This window comes from Thunnus maccoyii, chromosome 10 (genome assembly GCF_910596095.1).
Source record: "Thunnus maccoyii chromosome 10, fThuMac1.1, whole genome shotgun sequence".
Classification (NCBI taxonomy): Eukaryota; Metazoa; Chordata; class Actinopteri; order Scombriformes; family Scombridae; genus Thunnus; species Thunnus maccoyii.
The window spans coordinates 11,948,518-11,972,452 of NC_056542.1; the positions used below are offsets into that span (position 1 = coordinate 11,948,518).

The 23,935-nt window shown below is 39.1% G+C and overlaps 2 protein-coding genes across 4 annotated transcripts; both read left to right on the top strand.

The window, feature by feature from the left end:
- The first annotated feature begins 1,575 nt into the window (after window positions 1-1,575).
- lin28aa (lin-28 homolog Aa) lies at window positions 1,576-17,991 on the top strand. 3 transcript variants are annotated; one of them, XM_042424272.1, is made up of 4 exons: window positions 1,576-1,766; window positions 2,603-2,775; window positions 7,282-7,466; window positions 14,381-17,991. In XM_042424272.1, exons 1-4 carry the CDS (start codon window positions 1,652-1,654, stop codon window positions 14,598-14,600), a joined length of 693 nt encoding a protein of 230 aa, XP_042280206.1. In that variant the 5' UTR covers window positions 1,576-1,651; the 3' UTR covers window positions 14,601-17,991. The 3 variants fall into 3 exon arrangements, with proteins under 3 accessions (XP_042280206.1, XP_042280207.1, XP_042280205.1); XM_042424273.1 differs by lacking the exon at window positions 1,576-1,766 and adding an exon at window positions 1,868-2,148; XM_042424271.1 differs by lacking the exon at window positions 1,576-1,766 and adding an exon at window positions 2,333-2,519.
- Window positions 17,992-19,705: 1,714 nt separating this feature from the next.
- Window positions 19,706-23,753, top strand: mecr (mitochondrial trans-2-enoyl-CoA reductase). The gene is made up of 10 exons (XM_042425282.1): window positions 19,706-20,032; window positions 21,072-21,169; window positions 21,331-21,462; window positions 21,557-21,700; window positions 22,307-22,409; window positions 22,776-22,878; window positions 22,981-23,054; window positions 23,145-23,205; window positions 23,296-23,368; window positions 23,477-23,753. The coding sequence occupies exons 1-10, from the start codon at window positions 19,836-19,838 to the stop codon at window positions 23,638-23,640; spliced, it is 1,149 nt and encodes a 382-aa protein (XP_042281216.1). The 5' UTR covers window positions 19,706-19,835; the 3' UTR covers window positions 23,641-23,753.
- The last annotated feature ends 182 nt before the right edge of the window (window positions 23,754-23,935 follow it).

Genomic DNA, 23,935 nt, shown 5'->3' on the forward strand with positions numbered 1-23,935 from the left:
TTCCACAGGAAAAAAAAAACTAAAACTTAAACTAAATTTCAGAGTTTTCCATAAATGTAACTGATCAAACTGAAAAAGTAAGTTTAAAAAAATCTTTCTCTCTCACACAGGAAGGCCGACCAATAAGATGACCCATTTCTTCATTTAACAAACAAACAAACCCAAACACACAAACATAAAAATTAAATAATTAATTGCACTTATCTTGCTGATATCTGTTGGTATAGAATAATCTAAACGAATAATTTCCTCAGGTATATTTTTCTTTATTTTAGGATGACATAGACTCATTACAATAAAATACTTTTACAAACAGTAGCTCGTTCTCATGCTACTTGTTTTTTAAGTCATTATTATTCATTTCGATTCTTCCATTCAATGGGCCAGTGGTTCTCAGACTTTTTCACGTCAAGAACCCCCAAACTACTAGACCACGGACCCCCATCTGATAAGATTTTTGCTTTTAGATGTTTTATTACAGAAAGTGCATGAAACCCACCAAAAATAGTCACACATTCACTCATTGCGTTACTTAAGAATAGAAATACAGTGAAAATAAATTATTCTCCTTTTTTCTTACGAACCCATCAAGGACCCTTGGGGGTCCCCGAACCCCACTTTGAGAACCACTGCATTAGGCTACAAATTAATTACGTTATCTTTTCGTTATTTACGATTTAGAGGGGTTTTTTTAGTGCTTGGTTAAAAGATCACTTTCCTTGCCTGTTTTTGATTCATCCATCATTCCACAAGGACAAGAGTCAACATCTTAACATGATGTGATCAATCACTATTGATCCATGAATTGACCAGCTTGGCTTGTTTTTCTTTGGCTTGTTTCTGAAAACTGATTTTCGTTTTAATCCTTTTGTTTAGATCAAGTCTGTTTCTTCTACTCTCTTACCTCGTTTGTTTGACTCAATTTAGCTGTTCCACCTCTGCACGGAGAGAAACCCTTCCCCCTCCATGTGGATCACAAACCGCTCTTTGGCATGTTAGGACAGCAGCTAACCAACTCACTGATCACATGGAAACCAATGTGCACATTAACGACAACATATGAGATGCAGTACGATAAAGTGCTTAATGTCTCATCAAAGTATACACTTGATTACACTCTCTTCCTTGTAAAAACCCCTAAATTGACTTAAAATCCCGTCTAATTTGATCTTTTTTAAAAGATTTTACTCCATTTTGTTCCTGGTGAAAATATGACTATGATATTTTAAAAAGGTTATTAAGGCTGAAACGAATTTTATTTAATTTCCCCTGTTTAATGGTGTCAAAATTCAACCCCCCTTCTTTGGATAGGATGATGGTTGTTTGATAAATATCTGAAAATCACTTTTTTTTCTAGAGAAACACTGCAAATAAAATTTCTTCCCTTACCATTGGAGGACACATTAATACTACAAATTGTCCTGCAGTAATTGTAAATTAGTAAAGGCTCTGAACTCTTAAATAAAAAAAACATAGACGTCCTGATTGAAATATTATAAGAATATTATGAGGATTTTTGCTTAGGAGTGATTGGTCAGTTCCCACATTTGGGCCTTTCCATCACACAATATATGCAATCTATCCTTGGGGACAATAATTGTGAATCACGTGGACATGACCGAGAGTGTGTGGGGGGTTTGTTGGATGAGAAATGGTCATTTGTATTGACCAACTGACCACTGCAGGACAGAGAGGAAGAAAAAAAACGCGTCCACAGAAAGAAAGACAGGGCAGTAGTGAACACTGGCGCACAAACATGGCAGAAGGTAAGTTTTGGGAGCTTTTTTTTGTGTGTGGGGGGGTGGGGGGGTGGGTTATAAAAGTGGTTTCTGAAGGGGCTGGGTTTCCTTGCATTGTCTTTGAAAATTTTAAAAGGGGGGGATTCTTCAGCAAATTCTAACCCCCCCACCCCTCATTGTTTAGGGGGAATAGGTTGCCAGCCCCCCTTTGTTTACCTCCCTCTCCCGCTTTCCCTCTCGCTGCGCAGCTTCTGCTTTTCACAGCATTTTGCATGAAAGTGGCAATCTGTGAGGATTACCCAGTTTGAGGGCTAAAAAACAAAAAAAAAGGATACGGTAGCTTGGGTGCTAATTTTGACTCAAGGCAGAACTGAAGACATGGGCTCCGTTTCTAACCAGGAATTCCCAGGTTGAGTAACTAAATAAGCTGCATTTTTTTTAATTGATTCATTTATTTTGCTTTTTCACGGGTCGATTGAGTCGTTTTGTGGAGAACTGTCTGTCTGATTTAAGTGGAACATTTTAAAGGCATTATTCTCACATGTGATGTGCAATCCGTGTGTCTAATAGTGCATTAAAGTCTCTTTAGAAATTCTGACATCATGAAGCCTCCAAGATCACTTATTTTGTACAAACTCGTGGCACATTCAGTGAGAGTGGAAGTCTTAATGCTGCTCTGCTCTGATGCTTGTTACTGTGTTCGATTTATTGATTCGTATCGATTAATGATACAGAAAAGCGAGAGAAAGAAGTTTTCGGGTTTTAAACATTTTTTTGAGGGGATATAGTTTGTGCTTTTTTAAAACGTACTTTCTTTTGTGAAAGTTTTTTTTTTCTAACGTTACACACACCTCTCATTGCAGGAGTGTGTAAGACCGAGGAAGATGAAGGACCGAGTACCGAGGAAGATTCACAGTCTTTCCACGGACTCGGCGTGTGCAAATGGTTCAACGTCCGCATGGGCTTCGGGTTCCTGTCCATGACCAACCGAGAGGGAGTGCCACTGGACGAGCCGGTTGATGTATTTGTCCATCAGGTAGGACGACTATCTGCCCTGGGGTTGAAACTGTGACCAATGTTTAATAACGAAGAAACTTGAAGAACCATGTGCACATTTGCGCTGCAGAAATATCCAGTTATTTGCTCCAAAAAAATCCAGTGAAAGTAAAATTTCTTACCAGCAGGAGTGAGATCATCCCACCTGTTTCCAATGCAGTTTAATGAATTTACTTTTTTCCCTCCAAACTAGTCTTCCTTTTTAAAGCAGTGACTCATCAAGTAAAAGATACCTGAATCAAAAATACTGAAAAAAAAAAATTAAGTGAATCAAAACAATAAAACTAATACTCCAGCGGGCGTTTAAATAGGTTTGATGGAAAATAAGATAATAAATGGTAATTTTATCTGCTTTCCATGGATGCTTGTTGTTTTTTTTAACAGTGTGGTGGGTGTATCTCTCTCAGAGGAACACGTGTTGCGGGGTCTCCCTCGTGGTGGGGGGATAACATGATGTGATGAAGGAGTAACTGTAGCTTTAATGCTTAAAACAACTTTAAAGTTGGCAGCAATGCTCACAAGATTGGTTCATCAGAGTGGCGTGTGAGCTGCATGAAAACGGCTTTTTAAAAGGAGGAGAGAGCATGTAATTGATCCTCTTCAGAAGCCGTTGAAAAGTCGATATTTGGTCACGTTTGGGTTTGTTTGCAATGTGATGAGTGAATGGGTTATTTTGCCATTTATCATGGCGTCTGTTGACGGAATGGAAGCTGTTGAAATGACTTTTGAGTGATTTTGGAATTACAGATTGAAAAGAAGAAGAAGGCACATCATCTAAATTAATAACTTAATCATAAGGTTCAAATATGCATTTTACACAGAACCATTTCAGGCAATTATAAGATTTTGCCTTTTGTGGTACTTTTATTTTAACTGATCTAACGGAGATTATATATTTATGCATCAATATTTTAAAGTATTTTTCTCTGAGGGCTGTTAAAATTGTCACACTTGTTGAATAAATGTAACCAGATGCAGTGTTACAGTTTACACTCATCTTATCTTTTTTTTTGTCTTGTATTAGACAGTCTTTCCATTCTTCACTCTCGGTTTTAATGTTTCTCATTTAGACTGAAGGCACACACAGTAAATTACCCAGTTCAGCCAGGTTCAACCAAAACCTTCATTCACCTTTTGAAATACAAGTGGTAAAATGGGAGGTGGGGAGGCGGGGGTGCGTTTCCCTCCCAGTTCTCGTGTGAGTGTGTGCCTCCATTGCTGTCTGATAAGATAAAGGGGTTAGCATGTGAATGAGAGGAGTCCCCACTAGCTGCTCATTCACCTCAAGGTTCCTGTCATAAAGTGATTAAAGGCTCTTTTCTGTCTGCTCAACCTCCTCTGTGTGTGCGGTAGCGTGTTATATTAGCTTTAAAGAAGACAGGAGATCCCAGGGTTTATTTTATTTAAAGGCCTCCAGCTGTGGAGACATTTACCTACCAAAGTACAATTCCTTTTTTTCCCTTTTTGTGATATATGCACCCATACATTTAGGCTTATCATCCATAATGTTGTACTTTTATTCTATTCAGCTTTCACGTTCACACACACTGTTGTGAGACTCAAGCAGCTCTCTTCCTGCTGTCTGTTTTATGATGATGCATATAGAGACATTTAAATATTCTGTGGAACAGTTGTAACTGAAATATTGTTTGACTACATGCACAGGAAGTTGGTTGGATTTTGATTACTCATATTGCAAACCAAAACACGAGTTCAACTGACAGAGACATAGACTTACAGTTAGCTACTCCCCTGGTTAGAGATTTAAAAGAAATTAGAAGCGGGTGCCTCTTTGTCTCAAGTTGATTGTTGCTTCAGATTACGGCTGCAACTAACAATTATTTAAATTATTGTGTCATATTCGTCTGGTGTTTACTTTCTCGATTAGTCATTTGTTAGGGTTAGTCAGGAAATGGTGAAGAATGTTTCCCGAAGCTTGAGGTGCAACCTCAAACGTGTTGTTTTGTCCGGACCAACAGTCTTAAAACCTAAAGATGTTCAGTTTACAATCACAGAAGACTTAAGAAACCAGAAAATATTCACATTTAAGGAGCTTGAACCAGATAATTTGAGCATTTTTTCTTAAGAAAATGACTCAAAATGATTAATTGATTATCAAAATAATAGATGATTAAATTTCTGTCAACTGAACAATCGATAAATTGTCTAATCTTTGCAGCTCCGCTTTAGATTCTTCAAAGGAAGCTCAAGTTTAGACAGCAAAGTTGTAATAATCTTCACCTCAGACCTCAGAATTTAACACCGTTCCCTGTCATCTTTTATCAACACTTACACTTGGATTTCTCATGTTATATTCACAAGAAATGCGTAACCAATGACTAACTTCCCTCTCTGTCACTGAAAAAAAGGTAGACGCACACGTGTCAATGATGGATGTAAGGGGGTTATGGCAATGTAAAAGGCTTCTACCCTAAAATTAGTGGCCGCGTGTCAAGGAAAATTAACTCCCAGGATCCACTGGCCTTTGTGCAGGTGGACAATAGAGCCATGCATCTGAATGAAGCACCCCTCGGCCGTGACCGAGCCCCTCTCTCAGCAGCAGTCCTGCTTTTGTCCTTCACAGCTCTGATGTCTTTCTCTGCCTCACTTGGCTTCCAGACAAATTCTGGAAAGTTTACAGTAGACCCCACTTATAATCAGGTCCTTCAAGTTAAAGGCCCCACTCTGATCTTGTACCTGCCTGTGGGTAACTCGGCTAGACCTGATGTGGGCATGTGGCTGCTGAGGGTCCGTTATGGGGGTGGGGAAGGTCACACATGGGGGACGAAGTGGGTTAACGGTCACCAGGGCAGAGAAGCCTGATGGGATTGAGGCTCGGCAGACGTCCATGTTACCACTCAAATGTCATGGCTCACCAAACGTGTTTTCTCGCTGCATAGGACTTTGCAGCAGATGCTCAACTGTTGGTGAATATCACAGGATTAGCGATTAGAGAAGATGGCTCTTTTGTTTGTTTTTGTTTTGCTCAAGCGTTTTTTTATCAGGCGTGATTATCGGTTTATTATTCTGACTGTGTATCCTGGAGATTTAGATCTTTTAATGAGCAGCCAGTCTGAAAGGATTGTCCTGTAATGTTGGGTTTGATTTAATATTGGGCCTCAGACTTTCCTCACAATAAACCTTGTGCTCTGTGAATCAGTTTGAATGCTTGTGGTAAAAGCAAAATGCAGACTTGTAATTACTGTAAAAGACGGATGTGAATTCATCCAAAACTGAAAGAAACAAAGTGGGATTAAATGTCTGTCAAAACAAACCTGCTACATCATTGATCTTTCTCAACAGTGTGCTATAGTTGTGACAATGTAATCTCACGATCCCGCCAAGGGAATTTTAGAGAGGGGTTTCCCATGTTGTGTTAGAAAGGTGCTGGGTTTGATCCTCAAAACCGCACCACACCTTCCTTCATCTCTTTTTTTTTTCTTTGGGAATTTGAAATGATTCTGGCAAGACACTACTACAGAGAAAGGTGCCTTCTCAAAGGTCATTTCAGGTGAACATAGTTTAAATGAGTATTTAGATACGCAGGAGGCCAAATTATTGTTTACTCTCAGCATTTGAACCTCCAGTTCCATTGCCGTCCCCATTGTTGATTAATTAAGCGAATCAGCCCCTGCAATTCTGCTCTTCATCAAACAAGCTGCAAAATGAAATCCCCATGTTTTTTTTGTTGTTTTTTTTTCATTAACAAGATGTTACATATTGAGGCAGTGATATCAAAGGTAGATATCAATCATTTAGACCAACAGTGCCTCCCCTCAACCTTTATCTTGCATGTCTTTCTGCCAAACAACTATCCAAGGAATGTCACCCTGATCCTCAACCTCCCAGAGAAGCCATGCTGCCTTCTCACCCCACCCCCAACCCTTGCGCTAACCCCTGCATCCTGCAGTTTAGGGTTAGTGGTGGTGGTCAGTGTGTTAGTGGAGCTTTGTGATGTGGGTGGGAAGAGAGATGGGGGTGGGGGCGGCAGTGTGGAATGCTGTTCCTCCAGAGGGGGGATGGGTTGAAGGTTATCCTCATCAGGTTTACTACTCAAACACAGCAAAAAGACAAAGCAGCACTAAGCAACAGTATCTTATAACTGCAGGGTATGGTGGGAACAGCAAGCTTTGTAAAGTGTGTTTATTTGTCAGGTGAGACATAATGATCACCTTAAAATAACAAAAAACCTGATAAGTCCTATCTGGCTCTGATGGTACCACACAGAGAAGAATGGGTGGGGGTTGTTCTCAAGGGTCAAAGTCTCCACAGGCTCACTGTGGAGTTGATTTGGTCATTGGTGGTGTAAAAATCAAATTATCACTGTACATGTCACATTTAGATTTATCTGCTGTATGTCTGTAATAAGAGAAAACCTTCATTCATCCCATTGTGATTTGACTCTGGCTATCATGAAGCAAAGGGAGTTCCTAAACATCAAAGCAATAATTTTGATGATTAATTCCTCTCCCCTTCTGCCCTTCAGAGCAAGTTGCACATGGAAGGCTTCCGCAGCTTGAAGGAAGGCGAAGCAGTGGAGTTTACCTTCAAAAAGTCATCGAAGGGCCTGGAGTCGCAGCGAGTTACAGGACCAGGTGGCATCCACTGTGTGGGCAGCGAGCGGAGACCCAAAGGCAAGAAGGTCCAGAAGCGACGCTCAAAAGGTGATAGGTAAGCAGGGATGAACTGGGAGAAAACAGGAAAGACATTTACATTGCTCCCTTCCAAAAGCAAATAAAATGGGTGTTCTGAAATACATCAATGTCACATAAACTGCAAAAATGAGTATAGTGTGTAATTTCATTGCCTCTGTGAGATGCTGTATAATGGTGCATCTCATTATGTTTTCTCCTTGCTGCATTGGATGCATAACTCATCAAATATCAGAGGATATTTTGCAGAAAATCAAGCTGGAGAACTCCCAAATAATGAAATAGTTCTACAACAGCCATTCATTCACACTAGCATTACAACAGAACTCATTTCATTACAATATACAGATTAGATCTTGACTTAAGATGAAAAAAAGAATAGATGTAAACTACAGTATACTGTATGTGACGACAACAGGTCCTTTTATATTAGGTGCCATTGGAAGCTCAAGAGCTCAGCAGTCCACAAACAGTCATTGTTTTCAGTTTGGATCAGATATACAATAGTGTTTTTAGTTTTTCCCTATTTTCCTTCCTCTCCCTCAACCCCAACCCCCACCTCTAGCCCTAGCAAGGGTCACACCAGTAGGCTTGACGTGTGACCTGGATCAATAACTGTTTAAATCTGCAGGCCCCTAGTGAATTCACACTCAATGACTCTCTCTCTTCCTAAACCTCCTCTACCAATGAGATTTGAAGCTCTGAAACTGAACTAATAACTCAAAAATCTAAATTAATCTAGAAAAGTACAGAGTTTTTTGTTTTTTCCAGGACCTCTTCCTCTTTAGAGAATGAAGAATTTTTACAGATGCTTGACAGTTGTAGTCATCTCGGTATGATACAAGTAGCCATAAGAATGTCTTTGATGCTGTAGGAAAAACTATACAGTATTTTCATTTCAACTGAAGATATACATGATCCTTGAAAAGTAAGAGCAAATTTCACAAGTCCAGGTCTTGTGAAAGTCACCAAAAAAAAGCTAAAAACTCAATGCTGCTCAACCTAACAATAAATCTTTGTTCCTAAAATATTTCTTCTGAAAATCCAAGGATTTCAAGCAAAGGCAATAATGCTAAGGGGGCCTTGATTTTTGGGTCATTCTTTGAATATCAGTATGGTGCGGGGTTAGAGGTGTATCAACTTCACCCCACTGTCAGTTGTGATTAGAGGCAGAGAGTAGTCAGTGTGAGAGCAGAGATCATTACCGCCTCAAAGAGTCCTGGGAGGCTCGCTGTGGTTCAATAACTCTCCCTGGACCACACTGATCCATGGACAAGATATCTTTCCGTCTAGCATATTTCATTATGCAACATTGAATGGTGTTGCATGGTTTTATTTATGATTGATTGATCATATATACAACCGATAATCAGATATCCTTGGGATAGTTTTAGACCAGTTCTGAGTTCAAGTTTTGCCACCAAAGTGAACCCGTTTTTCAGTCCACATTTCATAGACCACCTTTGTGAGTGTATACATGACTGAGGGAGAGGAAAAAGCTCCTGTCCATTTAATTGATAACAGATGCAAGAGCCCAGCAAGAGGGTGAAAGGTCACAGTTGTCATGGCAACAGTGTATGAGTAAATGCAAGAGGACTGGGGGCAGGGATGGGTTTGGGGGTAAGAGAACTGAGGGGAAGGTGGCACAGGTCAGGGTTCAGAGGTCATTACTGCAGCTTTTCAAAGGACAAAGGACCACTTCCCCTTCCCTCCACTTGCCTCCTGATCGATGCTGATGTAGGGAGGTTCTGTGATGTGACGGTATAGACCTTGACACCACCCCAACGGCCACTGCTACAAAGCCACACTGACCCCTCGGCAGCCGCCCTGTCCAAACCTCATCTGCTGCAACAATGGCGACAGGGGGTCCGCAGTGGTACAAACTGACCATCCCACTCTTACTATCCATCTGTCTATTGCCCGTGCACGCGTGGCCATTCTATAGATTATGTCCAAACAGAGGTGGCTGATGGCACCCTTATGGCTTGCGCTGACCCCTCATGGTGTTCAGTTCTCCAGTTCAATCTGATGAAACGGGTGTCTTACTTTGATACAATAGAATCCAATGGGAAGCCTATTTTGAGCAGTGACAAACTGACAAATAGGGCAAGCTGTTCACAATATCTTCAGATGTGATGCTGCATTCTACTCATACTCAGTTGACTCCAAAAAAGGAGCTCTGCCACATAATTCTTGTAATTCTCTCAATCTCATTGTATGAATTTCTAAACCCTAGAAACACTCCTGCTTGCCTAAAAGCTTGCTAATAAGATGATTTTATAGCTTTTGGTTGTAATTTTTGACTATCTAAGAAAAGTTAAGACATGTTTTGAAGTGGTTCAACCTTTTGTGTAGAGCAGCGTGGTGTGACCTGGAATGGCCTTGCAAGATTTATGACCAAATACAAACTCAAGTCATTCCAGGTGAAATGTTGCCATCTAGTGGCAAACAGGTGCAACTTAAAGTCCCTTTGCACTCAAAAATGTGTTCTGCTTATTGTCACTTCATTTGGATGTTTGAGCTTCACTGTGCAGAATGATGTATGTGCAGAGAAAGTGTTTTCACATTCATCTGCTGGTGGAAAGCAGATGAATGAGTGAACCAGGCCAGGGTTGCAGCTTTGTGGCCTCTAATGAACTTGAAAAACTTGCAAGGCTTTTAACACATTTATTTACTTCTGCTTTTTGTGAGGATGTAGATAAAGAGACGACGTGAGCTGTTTAAATGTAGTTTATGCACTCTCTGGAGAGACAACATTCAATTGTTAACAATTGTGATCTTAACAAATATCTCATTCTGTTTTGGGATTGGACATAGTGGTCCTTCTATCAGAGTTAAACAAGGTAGATAAAGCCGTGGGGCCGTATTCATAAAGCGTCCTAGTACAAATAGTTGCTGCTGGTGATGTAATTCTAAGAAAATTCTTAGAATTATTATTTAATAATTATATTTCTAAGAATTACAGTTAAGACTAGAACCTGGTAAAGACAAAAGTTATTCACAAAGTATCTTGGTGCTTAAGAGAGCTCCTACAGTGAAAAACTGTTAGGTGTAGGGAGGAGGACTTTTAAGAGGCTTCAGAGTTTCTTAAGCAGAGGAGAAAATGGTGGAAAGACAGAGGCAGGAGAAATACTCTCCAAACGCTGAATGACAATGAGTTAATGAAATGCTACAGATTAAATCGTGCAGGGATAATGTTTGTGGTCGATCTCATTAGAGATACACTCACATCTCCCACCCAACACAATAATGCTATGATGCCAGAAATGAAAGTGATCACAACACTAAGATATTTGGCAACTGGAAAAATTTGGAATTGGCTGGCAGCTGGAAAAAGAAAGATTTACATGCCAACCAACGCTGCTACTTACAGCAATCACAGAAATTGATGAAAGCTAAGCCATTTATCCCCCTGTTAATATCAAATAGATTAAGTACTAAAATTACCAGCATGGTAAATAAACATAAGAAAATAAATATAACAACTATCAGCATGTGAATAGGCTACTGCACAAGTAGACCTGTGTTTTCAAATATTTCATAGGCTACTTTTAAAGTAAGACATACAATTTATTCAACAGAAATGTTCATTACATAAAATAGTATTTACAATTACACCATGTGTTCATAGAGACTAAGTTCTATGATTAGGCCTATTAATTTCACTCTCCATTATATTCCCATTACCACTAAGAATGTTTTTTTTTTTTTTTGATCAACCAATCATACATTTTTTTAAAAAACGAGTCATACCCAGCAACAGGTCAACCACACCTCCTCAGTAAGATAAAAGTTTCTGTCCCTTCCTTGCTCAGAGTTGCCTGAGAATTTTCCTAAATCACTCCTAAGCTAGGACTCTATGACCTGTTGAGTAAACAAAAGTCATACAATCATACAATAAATCTCATTAGGGAAGAATTCCATTAAATACAAATTAGGATAAGCTAAAAGGTCCTCTCTTGCTCTTGCAAACATTTTACTATAGTGTAATGGTTTCTGCCTTCAGATAACTGATACCCCCTGCCAGTGTGGATAAGTCACCAGCAGATGGCTGTCCTCTACCTCTGACCTAGGTATTGAAGGGGTTCCCAAAATCTACATGCAAGACCATCCCAGCCTTGCTTAGGGAACCAGGGTTCAGCCTGGCTTCTATAATTACCAGCTGTTGTTGAACCGCTCTAAACAGGCTTTTTTAGTCAGGAATGCCTGACAGCCAGGTTGCAATGAAGTGTATTGGTGCAAATAGGTGTTGGAGGTTTGAAAGTACTCCAAGATGGCCTTCTAACGGGTCCTCACTGGAGGAGGCCTACTCTGACGGTCGAGGGCACTCGCCCGGTTTTATAGGGTTGCTTCGATGCCCTGGCCTTAACAGTTTGGCCGATTAAACACCTATATTAAACCTTTCAACCTGATTCTGTACTGAAATTATACCTCTATCACATGTGCAACAGGTTGATCTCAATCGTTAAATCTAAACTTTTACAATTCTGTTAATAAACATTGCAAGTTTATCCTTAGCAAATTTCATTATAAATTTGTAAATTTCATGTCAGCCATATCCCAGGGGGGCACCTTCTCACCTGGAAGAAGATACCAGAAGACCTTAGAGATGAGCACAAGTCAGGGACTTTGGTTGGAGTGTATGTAAATACAATTTAATTTAATTGTATTACTGACAGGGACAGTGCATATTAATAACATTTCTGAAAATATGCCAGAGTTAGGCAGAAAGGCTAATTTTCATCTGTTTTCCCTGGGCAGGCAAAAGTTTGAAGCACAAATATTACGAATGAAAGCATTGAAAATACCATCAACAATAAAAGTGGTGAGAATATGCTGATACAAACAAGCCTGAACTGCATAGAGACAAGAAACACAGGTCTTAAGACAGACAAAATCAACAATAGCATGACAACACATACAACAAATAGCACGACAACACATTCAACAAATAGCACGACAACACATTCGACAAATAGCACAACAACACAATGTCAGGACTGGTAAAGTGTGGATGTTATATACAAAGCTTATGATAAACAAGAACAGCTCTTACACCAAGCATAATAATGACAAGTAAGACAACAAACAACATGAAAAACACCTCACTATTCTAATGTTCACAAGTTTGATTTCTAATGAACGAGGCTCTTAATGTTGTGGTGAATGAATGGTAGTTGGCAGTTTCTTATGTATTGTTGTAAATTGTTCCAATCTTGTGATGCTCTGACAGAAAAAGCAGATTGGCCAAAACTACTTTGTCTTCTTGGATTAAGGCACTCTCCTCTAGTTGTTGCTCTAGTAGTTTGGCTTGTTTTTAATGTGATATAAGCACAGAGTGGTGGAGGAGCCATATTGTGTGATACCTTGAGGACAAAACACAGTCTACTGTATTTAACCATGTTTTCCCAGCTTGATAAGCTGTGCCTTTTCAAAATATTGCAATGATGGTATCCTTGTGGCTTCATGTCTAGAGTTTTTATTGTTTGTTTGTGCAGAGATTATATTGGCTTTAGCGTGGTTTTATTGACATGTCCCCAACTTGTCAGACAGTACGAAATGTGTGGGAAAATCATTGTGTTCATGAACATTTTAGCTGCATTAATGCATAAACCAGTTGTATTTGTTTTTCTCAAAAATGAGTAATGCAAAATGCAAAAACTTGAGTATAAAGTTGAAGATGCACAAAAGCGAACTGGCAAAAGGACCTCAAGTGACGACCCAAAAAGGAAGGCCAAAAGGAGAGATCCCCAGACTCTCTTGGCTTTTCTTTTTATATATATACATCTCCCCTTTCTTACATTCCTACATCCATATATGGTCTTCCACCAGGACATCTACCAGCTACATGCTGATGTTTTATGGCTTTGCAGATAACATTGACCCTTCTTTGACGGTCACTTTCACATGTTCACGGAATGTGTTGTAACTTCCACTTTTTTACACTTGAGGTTGTTGTGGAAAAATTCTGAGCATTGGTCAACACCTCATGTAGAAGAAAGCGTTGAGGAGCCTGATGTCTTATGCTGAGAATATTTATTGAAACACTTGGTTGGCCAAGCAGAGAACAGAAACAGTAAACATCAAGATGGTTTGCATCTGATGCTATCTCTTCCCATTCTGCCTTCTGAAGGTCTAACCTTTAGTCTTTAACCCCAACAGATCAGCACACAATATGAAAAATTAGTCTAATTGGTTCCCTAGTTTCAAACAAGGAACTGCATTTTACCTGTGTCAGTTCAGGTCACGTTGCATGGAGCTTCAGGTCACCGTCAGCGTATTCTGTTTTGAATGTCTGATTATGCCCACGAATTTACGCATTCACCTATCATCTGTGTTGGCTAGGGAGTCTCGGGCCATCTCCCTGACCCTGGTTACCGGGACAATGCTGGTTCAGTCTTTATCAGAGTGGCTCCCACTTTCCCAAACATCACAGATAATTACTCTGAGTCTCAAGGAAAGGAGAAAATGTCTCCTTCTGCTTAAGAATATTAGTGTGACCCTAAGGCCCATGCTTGACCAAGTATAACCCAATTTATAACCCCTAAAGATGGAAAATTCCATGACAGACTTTAAAATTTAGGGATTTCTGCTAGGTGCAGGAAACCACAGCTTCTCCTTTGGCCTTAGGTTCTCTACCGGGTTGTCTATGTCCTAGGTGATTGTTTGTTTGTTTTTCTAGTCTTGCTTTAAAGTTCAGTAGAAATTGTGCATGTTCCGCACAACTGGTGTAAGACATTTGACCATGTTTTCCCTTATCACCAATTATAATAAATAATTTAGTCAGAGGTAGGTTTGAGTGGAGTTTGTCTCCACTCAGTTGAATTTTCTCATTGAAAAATCAGATCACAAATTATTATTCATAGCAGAATATTTTTGTCTTATGTCTTTAAACACACATTATACCTGATTAAATGCGCTCTGCTCTTGTAGGTGCTACAACTGTGGAGGCCTGGACCACCACGCCAAAGAGTGCAAGTTACCACCCCAGCCCAAGAAGTGCCATTTCTGCCAGAGCATCGACCACATGGTTGCCAACTGCCCAATCAAAGCACAACAGTCCTCACCGGGTTCTCAGGGAAAACCATCGTCCTTGAAAGGGGACGAGGAGGAGCACAGCCACTCAGCACCGCCTCCCGAGACCTCTGATTAAACGAGGAGTCGGGCAACACTGAAGCTGGGGGAAGCACAGAGGCCAATCAAACTGCTTTGATGGAGAGATGGGACGCCAGATCCCCTTCCACCTGTTGAAGCTGCTTTTGGAACTACCTCAGGTTGAAATGATTTCTCATGAAGAATGTTGCTGAAGTTTTCTTTTGTTGTTGTTTTTCATTTGGTGTAACACTCAGGAATACTGCTGTATTATTGCACTCAGGACGCTTTCTAAATATATAAATCACTGCTGTTCTTTGAGGGGTTTGAGATTGTAGTGAGCAATGCCATGTGACGGATTATCTTGATGAGTTCCTATAGAATCTGCGTTTTCTTTTATGTGATACTTTGCCTCTGCTGTGGGCATTACACCTCTTCTGTTTTTGCGCAACAGTCAGTCAGTATGTTTAGTATAGACCTACACTTTTGCTGCCTTACCATTTTGTCTCCTTCCTGACTGTTACACCTCACTATCTGATGAGGCAGAGGAGTGACAGTTGGTACCTCTGTAATGAATGTTAGTGTGCATATAGCATGGGGAACGGGAGGGTTTGTGAAAACACAGGGGACGGGTTTTAGGGTATAGCTATAGGCAATGTATTGGCACCTGCCAATATTGCAATTGACCATCCAGTTTTCCTGGGGCCAAATGAATGTCAGACCAGAAGTGTTTTCCAGCTTTTGGTCAGAGTTGGGGTTTTTTTTGTTTTTTTTAATCATTTCATTCTTTTCATCCAGCGTTTTGTTGGCTGTTTAAAGGTGCACAGTCTACCTCATTGGTGCATGCTTGGCCTTGCTACTAAAACTGTCATCCTAACCACTGATGGTAAACCAAATATTCTCTGCTTGGAATACAGTTTTGGAGATTGTGATTTGAATTGGGATTAAATCAAATCCTTTTTGCACTACAGTATTGATGCAGGATTTGTCATTAGTAGCAATAACTTCCTTATTAATTCTGGGAGCCAGAAACATCCACAGTATATTCTTGTGTTATTGGCTGCTGTGACAAATACTCCTGCTTTATAATTATCTCAATTTGGATTTGATAGAATTCCAACAAATGTGATACTATACTCAACACATGTACATCATCACTTCTAATAAGATACTTGACCTGGACTGAGTTACTGAGGGGTCCAGCTAGCTCTCCTCTTGATACTTGAATAAAATGAGGCAGAATCAGACATGATGTTGCCAGTGGGAAGGCTGGTGTTTTTGTTTATATCCAGAGTGATCCATTTCTAGGTAGTTATTTAAGACATTACCTCCCTATAACCCTTAGTAGGGTGATAGTTCAGGAACACCAAGCCTGCACGGAGGAGCATATAGAACTAGCTAGCTAATCAGCATTTTACTCCCGTTTTACAGGAGAAGCTGACAAGACTTTTACACCCAATTAATATATATGTAAAATTATTCTAAAGCCTTTTTTAAAATCATACTACGTATTTATTTTCATCAAAGAGTGCTGCAGCTTCTCCTTATGCTCCTGTTGAAGCCTCTCGGCAATGAATGTTCGACCAGACATCAGAAAACTGCCAAATGTCATTCAAAGCTACATATGACTTGAGAATATATTTGGGTAACACATTTCTAACATCCAGGTACTCGTATTACTTTGTACATATGTGCTTGATAACAACTTGTCCTTAACAATAATTCAATGTCGTATAAATACAGTGTAACAATAAGATATTGCAACACAATGAGTAACAATATACAGTACATACTGTACAGGTACATAGTTTTAAGAGGACTGACGTAAACTGTGATTTTATTTCCTTTTGCCTTGTATGATTTTTCTGTTTTTTTAGTTATGTGCACAATGAGCCTCTCAGAAAAGAGACCCTTTGTGATACCTATCTATCTATGCCAAAACCAATGCAATGTTACTCTGCACTAATCATGTGTAAGATGCATTAATTTCTTTTTTTTATATTCAGTTTAATCTCTTTTGAATATATGTTCCATAATTTATATATATATTTTTAGACTTTCAAAAACCACATACAGTCAACTGCTTTTGGGGGGAAAAAAAAGAAATACCTCCACTCTTAGGCTCATCTCAGGAATCGCCAATCTGAAAACTCAGGGAATACTTCAGATTGATTGGAAGGAGTCAAGGAGTGTTTATTCACAACAAAGTAGGGATGAAATGTTCATCCTTGTGATGTGAACCGTAGGACAAGGGAGCCAAAGTAAAATGGGCTTGCTAGTGTCTGCTTTTGAATGTCTTGGTGCAACAGTTTCTCTTTTTTACTCATTAAAAAAAACATTTTGGTCAAAAAAATCAATGATTACAAATGATGTGAAAACGTTCAAACTGAGATTTACAAACTTTTTGACTCGTCAACTTTCCATGCACCCAGTGTGATGATGATCTTTATATTTTCTCCTCTTTGACATAACATGCCATGATATATGATATGATATGATATGATATGAAGAAAATGTTCCACTATTATTGTATTTTCCTCTATAATCGTTGTAGATGGGGATGTAGTAGAATATTGTAAAGGGATTGGGGCTAGTAGTATATAATCCGGGTTTGTCTCATCTCAACACATGGCCGATAACTTGGTGTTTCAGACTATCAATGCTTATGACAAAAAGAATGTGTCATGGATGACTTCACACTCAGATCTTGTTTCATACTCTTTCAAACTTACTGGTTAGGTAGTGCTTATACTGGCTGTTCAAGTTAAAAGCAAATTCCACTCATGATGTGAAAAGATGGAAAAGATTGTTGAAATAAGTGCTCTGATTAGGTTTACTTTTCTCTGCATTTTCATGTGGAATAAACCACTCAAACTGGCTTACAGTGATTCTGACACCCACTTTATTCAGATAAAGGTTGAATGAAAGTGTTGTATTGTAATGTTTGCAATATCCTGCTGTACTTAGTGATGTTTTCAAAGTATCATTTGAAAACTAAAGTCCATGACAGACATTCTAATTGCAACAAACCTGTTTGACCCCTCAGTGGTGTGTTATTGTGATTTGATTGTCGGGTGTTAGATGGGTTAGATATACCTTGAAAATCCAAGGACCTGTAAGACTATGTGCTCAGGGTAACATTTGAAGCACAATAAAAGCATTCTGCCTCTGTGCTTTTCATGGTACATCTTGTTTGTGACCATCAGCCATTTCATTTGTGGTGTTGTATTTTATCGGGTAAATGGCTCTAGCTACTTCCAAAAAAATGTGCATTTATTACTGATGAATGTATCAATGTTTACTGCCATAAAACTACAATTATCTTGATCTCAGGTGATTTAATGGCTAGTTTGTAAATGATGAGCAGCATGTAGGCTTTTCAAAGTATTACTGTGATTATGTTTCTATATGTAAAGATCTGCTCCATTTCCTAATAAATATGTCAATATTCATGTGTATTTTTTTATGTTTTCCTCTTTCCAGAGATCAGAAAATATTTCAGCCACAAGATCTTTATTATACCACCAACAGGCATTTGATAAGTCATAGAAGAAGTACTTCTATCAGATATAATCCTCATAGTCACTTACTCATATTCTGTATTGAGTAAAAGTAGTAATACCAGACTGTAAAACACTCCCATTATAACCAAAAGTCTTACTGAAGTAACATTCATATGTAAAAATGAACTGTAGTATCAAAAGTACTGATCATGCAGAATGGCTCCTAACAAAGGAGGATACACCAGCCAAATATTTTTTTTACAACCCAAATATTTCCCTTTTAATGGTTTATAATTAATTATAAAGCCTTAATAACTAATTTGATTCATAAAAATAAAGCCATTTGTTGTAACTTGTGTAAACCCTTTATGGCTTACTAGAAAATGAAACCAAGAATTTTAATGCAGCTATTTGAGGTGCAGTAAATTTTAACTATTTCTAATATACTGTTGGGAAGGTTTATTTTAAAATAATATATTTTGTAAGCTCATTGTATGTTTTCAATGCAAAATAACTATGCTGTCATAGAAATTTATTGCTATAAAAAGTATATTTTAGCTGTGATAGTTGTTAAGTTCATTAGTTAATACAAACTAAAACTGATTTGCCAACAATTCTGATAATAAATTAATGACTGAAGTAATTTATTAAACAAATAAACAATGACAATTTGTTTCTAAAATGTGAGGATTTTCTCTGCCAATTTATCTAAAAATGCATTTTAGATAGAATATATTTAGGATCTTGATTGTAATGTAGTAGAGTGGAAGTATATAGTAACATACAATTTAAAAACTTAAAGTTATGTAAAATACCCTTTTGAGTAAATGTGCTTCAAGGACAGGTTCACATTTTCTCAAGTCTGTCTTAAAACAATAGTCAGGTGCCCAAATGAACATTGAAAAAGGTTTTCATTGCAATTATCATTTCTCCTGTTCATACTGGCCATTAGAAGATCCCTTCAAAATGCATTTACAATGTCCACAAGCCTCCTTCTGTGCAAAAATGTATTTAAAAGTTTAGCTGAAGCTGTTAGTCATCCAAATTGGTCAAATCATGTAGATATTTTTCAATGTTACAGTCTTTTTAGTGCCGAAGTCCCTCTTTTTGCTGCTATACTTCCACTGCATGGAATTTTATGCTAAAAAGACTGTAAATGTGGATATCCACTTGATATGACTAACTCAGACTGCTGAAGCCTCATATAAGCTTCAGATTAACTTTAAAATGCATTTTTGCTCAAAATGATTGTGTGGACACACTGTGGATTTTGGCCCCCATCATATACAATGAAAACACATTTGAAGGGGATCTTTTAATCGCCAGTATGAACAGGAAGAACTGTTACAGCAAAGAAAACCTCTTTCAGTCTTCATATGGGCAGGTGACTGCTGTTTTAACACACACTTGAAAAATTGCGAACCTTTAACAACATTCCGCCTTTGCCATTTTTGTCCATATTTGGACTGTCATCTGAGGACGTTAACAGTGGTTAATTGAGTCATTCAGTCGTGCACGATGTGAAATGTCGACGAATACTTTCATTTCCTCTTTTTTTCTGTCTGGTAAGCCCCTGAAACCAAAAGTATTATCCTGGTTAAACGCAGTGCATTACCGTGTTTGTCCTCTAGGGGCGCTGTTCTCTGTTTATATTTTCAATGACAACTTTATCGGTAAAATCCAATATGGCCGTACAGCGTGAAGAATGCTAGCAAGACTCCCTCTTTAAATGATAAATGTTATTGAATAGCGGTGTTGTTTTTTTGTATTTTTAAGTGAAGTCCAGTGTCGCAATGTGGCTACCACTTTACACAGTCTGCTCAAGAAGCCAGACAACCTGCAGAAGACGCTTCGCCGCTGCTCTTTTAAAACTGTCAAGGCGCAGAGATCAGACTCACGTTTCTCACCTCAGTCATTCAGCTGGACCTGGTGCACAAACATGCAAGGCTCTTCAGTTCAGAAAACACGGAGACCCTTCTCAAGTCGTGCAGTAAGAGTGCCCGTCCAAACACGCGTTTTGTTCTTCATTCCTCTGACCAGGCGGGTGTGATAACAGCAGCTAACGTTAGCTCCAGTTTGTGCTGAAGGTTGAGAGGCAGCTCATGTGTTAAAGGACAGATTCACAGTTTAAGTCTGTCTTAAACGGTCTGTCTCAACAGTCAGGTGCAGGTTAAAACTGAGCGGGAGATCCTTCCTCTCTCAAAAGTATTTTAGCTTTGTGCGAGTCAAAGTCAAGGACCTCTACGGCTTAAAAGGACAACTTCTGAAATGAAACATGCAGTATTTCATATAACATATGAGGACAACTTAAAAGGACAATGGACATAAAAGACATACAGACCTTGATACTGCAATGTAACCCCTTTTTTCATATTAAGTATTTTACTACTGCCTGTGATGATCCTGTCTGTTGTCTTTTAGTCTCTTTGTTCTGTTTTTGTCAAAAATAATAATACAAATAAAGTATTTTTAAAAAACAAACAAACAGTAAGGTGCCCATATGAACACCTCTATGTAATCATTTCTCCTGAAAAATGCATTTAAAAGTTGATCTGAATCTTATTTGAGGCTCAAGCAGTCTGAGTTAGTCATATGAAGTGGATATCTGCCACATTTACAGTCTTTTTAGCTTCTTTTTATCAAATTCCCTCTTTGTGTTTCCTTGGACAGTGTTTCCCTGTTTAGCTGTGGTGGAACTATAGTTACACAATTAACTTATTTGGATGACTGAAGCTTCATATTAGCTTCAGATAAACTTTTAAATACATTTTGCACAGAATGGGGATTGTAGATTTTGTCCCCCATCACTTACATTGCAAGTGCATGATGAAGGGATCATCTAAGAGCCAGTATGAACAGGAGGAATGATGTTTATTTATTTGTTTTTCTGTCCCTTACAAAGTCGGATATGGTGTATTTTAGTTAATGTTAGAAATGACAATAAACCAAACCAAACCATAAATATATATGGCAGACTTTGGTTACAAATTGTGTGATGTGCAGAATTTCATATGTTTTTTGATTGCCAGGTTGGAGGATGTGGATCTGCCCCCCATAGGTGCAAAGGATGTCCTGGTCAAAATGCTAGCAGCTCCAATCAACCCGTCTGACATCAACATGATTCAAGGTAATTAATTTGTTAGTTACATTCACACTAGATAGCAGCACTTCCAAAAGAGTATAATGTAGTTAATTGTTTCAGTAATTAATCAGCTTTACCAACAAGAACAAGATTGCAAAACAAACTATTTTTTAAATAGTTAAATTATGAAAACCTTTTTTTTTCAGGGACTTATGCTATAACGCCTGACCTCCCAGCTGTTGGCGGCAATGAGGGAGTGGGTCAGGTCTTAGAGGTGGGCAGCCAGGTAAAGTCCCTCAAAACAGGAGACTGGGTCATCCCAAGAGATGCTGGTCTAGGTAAATTACCGCTCAACATATACGGGTGAGTCTGCAGGGTCACTATCATGTCTCTCTGTGTAAGATCTTTGAGGGGTTTTTTGTGTGTGAGCAGGGACGTGGAGGACAGCAGCCGTGCTAGCTGAGGATGATGTCATCTCACTGCCCAATGACATTCCCCTGTTGTCTGCTGCCACATTGGGGGTGAACCCCTGCACTGCCTTCAGGATGCTCTCTGACTTTGAAGACCTCAAGCCAGGTAACCTTTTACAAAGTTTTAGTTTAAAGTTTAAAGCGCTGCACCCAAATGCATAACGTAGTTCCCTTTTACAGGAATTGAAACACATTTCCTACATATACGGGTTTAGACATTCAAGGAGTCCTTTCATTTTCATAACAGCCCACTTCCAAAAGGAAATGTTTGTTGAATTACATTTTCAGCAACCAAATGGATGAAACCCACAGACATAATGTCACAAATATTTTTTAACTGTTTCAAATTGTATTTGTACACACCGCTCGAAAAGTAACACTACCTGACTTACAGAAGTAGTTATCACCAGTACAAAAGAAACTAATAAACACACATCAAAGCCTTGATTAAGGTTATGTGCTGATATTTGCAGGGTGACTGTACATAGGAAGGGATCCTGCACCTTCAAACCTCCTTAAGTGTTCATTATGCAACAGGCAAGCTGATGAAAACAGGATGCCTAATTGAAGTGCTGGTAAATTCAAAATCTAAATGGAGAATTGAGGGTGCAGTATTCTTGTACTTATCTATCTTAAAAATACGACTAGCTGTACAGTAGTTTTAGCCTTCATGTGACAGCTCACAGTTCCCCTCTATCTCCTGTCCTTCCAGGTGATTCTGTGATCCAGAATGCAGCCAACAGTGGAGTTGGACAGGCTGTAATTCAGATTGCTGCTGCAAGGGGAATAAACACGATAAACATTGTCAGAGACAGGTAAAGTCAGTCATACTGGATTAACTCTTAAATTACACTGTTTTTTAAAATATTGTGTGGAAATAAATGACCACGCTTACATTAGTGAGCATAGTGGTGCCTGCGACTGCCCCAGCTGCTTCTTGATTGACTATGAAGTATATCAAGTCTTCTCAGGAGACTTGCGTTTTTCACACAGGGTTAAAGTTGTTCTAGATGCTGTTTTTCAGTCATAATCATTGGTTCAGGTTATCAGCCTGTCGCTGTGGTTCACCTGACTGTGAGATAATAGGGTATTTTTGTCCAAGGGTGTCAGAGAGAGTTTTATTTTGTGTGCTAGAATTTATGACTGTAATGAACTTCTTCATTGTATCTTCCCTTTCAAAGGCCAGAGTTCTCACAGCTCAGCGATAGGCTGAAGGCCATCGGAGCCAGTCACGTGATCAAAGAAGAGGCGCTCAGGCGGCCTGAGATTAAGGAACTATTCAAGGTCTGTGCAACTGAAGACAGCTTTAGAGATATGATTATGTGTTTTTTCTTATCTGTGAATAAACACAGTACTGATGTAGTAATGTTTTTCTTTCGTTCTAAGACTTGTCCAAAGCCTAAACTGGCATTAAATGGAGTCGGAGGCAAGAGTGCAACAGAACTGCTCCGTCATCTACGGTGAGGATGCTGAATAATCTGTGTTGACATGAGATGTTACAGTGATGAAAAAAGCAGATCATAATGTGACATGTTTCTTATTTATTCTAGGGTTGGAGGATCCATGGTGACATACGGAGGGATGGCCAAACAGCCCGTTACTGTCCCTGTGGTAGGTTGAATGGCCTCCCAGATTTAACATTACATTTCACAGAGACCCTTTTTTTTCTCAGTATGTCTTACTACACTTGCTCTTCTCCAGAGTGCTCTTATTTTCAAGGATGTGAAGGTTCGAGGATTTTGGGTCACACAATGGAAGAGAGATCACGCACATGGTGAGTAGGCCTGGAATTACCTGACTCATAATATAAGTCACATGAAAAATTACCACATGAGTCTTTTCATATTTCTTTAATGAGAAATTCAACTAACTTCCTCCCTAGATGACAGAGCATTTAGAAGCATGCTGGATGAACTGTGCTCCCTCATCCAGCAGGGAAAGCTGACAGCTCCTGCCTGCACCGAGGTGGGACTCCAAGAGTACTGCAGAGCTCTGGACACTGCTATGCAGCCTTTCACCTCAGCTAAACAGATCCTAATCATGTGAACTGGCTGGTCTCATCAACTACTGAGTGCAGCCCCAAGACTGTCGCGTTATTGTTGATGTGTCACTCAGATCTGTTGCTCAATCACATACTCATTAAATATGTCTTCACAGCAGGCTCAAGGTCCAGCATCATATTCTTTAATGACATTGTGAGTTCTCCTTGGTTTACTGCCAGTAGTTAATAACTCAGTAAGTTTTTTATAGGGATAAGAGGTGACAGGAATCATTCAGGATGCAGATAACTCAGTGTTATCTGATAAGTAATATATTGTATTCCTTTCAAGTTATATAGACA

Bases quoted from the DNA above. Each gene is read 5' to 3' on its own strand.
- lin28aa (XM_042424271.1), top strand. From the start codon at position 2,342: ATGAAGCCTCCAAGATCACTTATTTTGTACAAACTCGTGGCACATTCA. The intron at 2,776-7,281 runs GTAGGACGACTA...TCTGCCCTTCAG, and splicing joins TTGATGTATTTGTCCATCAG to AGCAAGTTGCACATGGAAGG. The intron at 7,467-14,380 runs GTAAGCAGGGAT...CTGCTCTTGTAG, and splicing joins CGACGCTCAAAAGGTGATAG to GTGCTACAACTGTGGAGGCC.
- mecr (XM_042425282.1), top strand. From the start codon at position 19,836: ATGTGGCTACCACTTTACACAGTCTGCTCAAGAAGCCAGACAACCTGC. The intron at 21,170-21,330 runs GTAATTAATTTG...TTTTTTTTTCAG, and splicing joins TGACATCAACATGATTCAAG to GGACTTATGCTATAACGCCT. The intron at 23,369-23,476 runs GTGAGTAGGCCT...CTTCCTCCCTAG, and splicing joins GAAGAGAGATCACGCACATG to ATGACAGAGCATTTAGAAGC.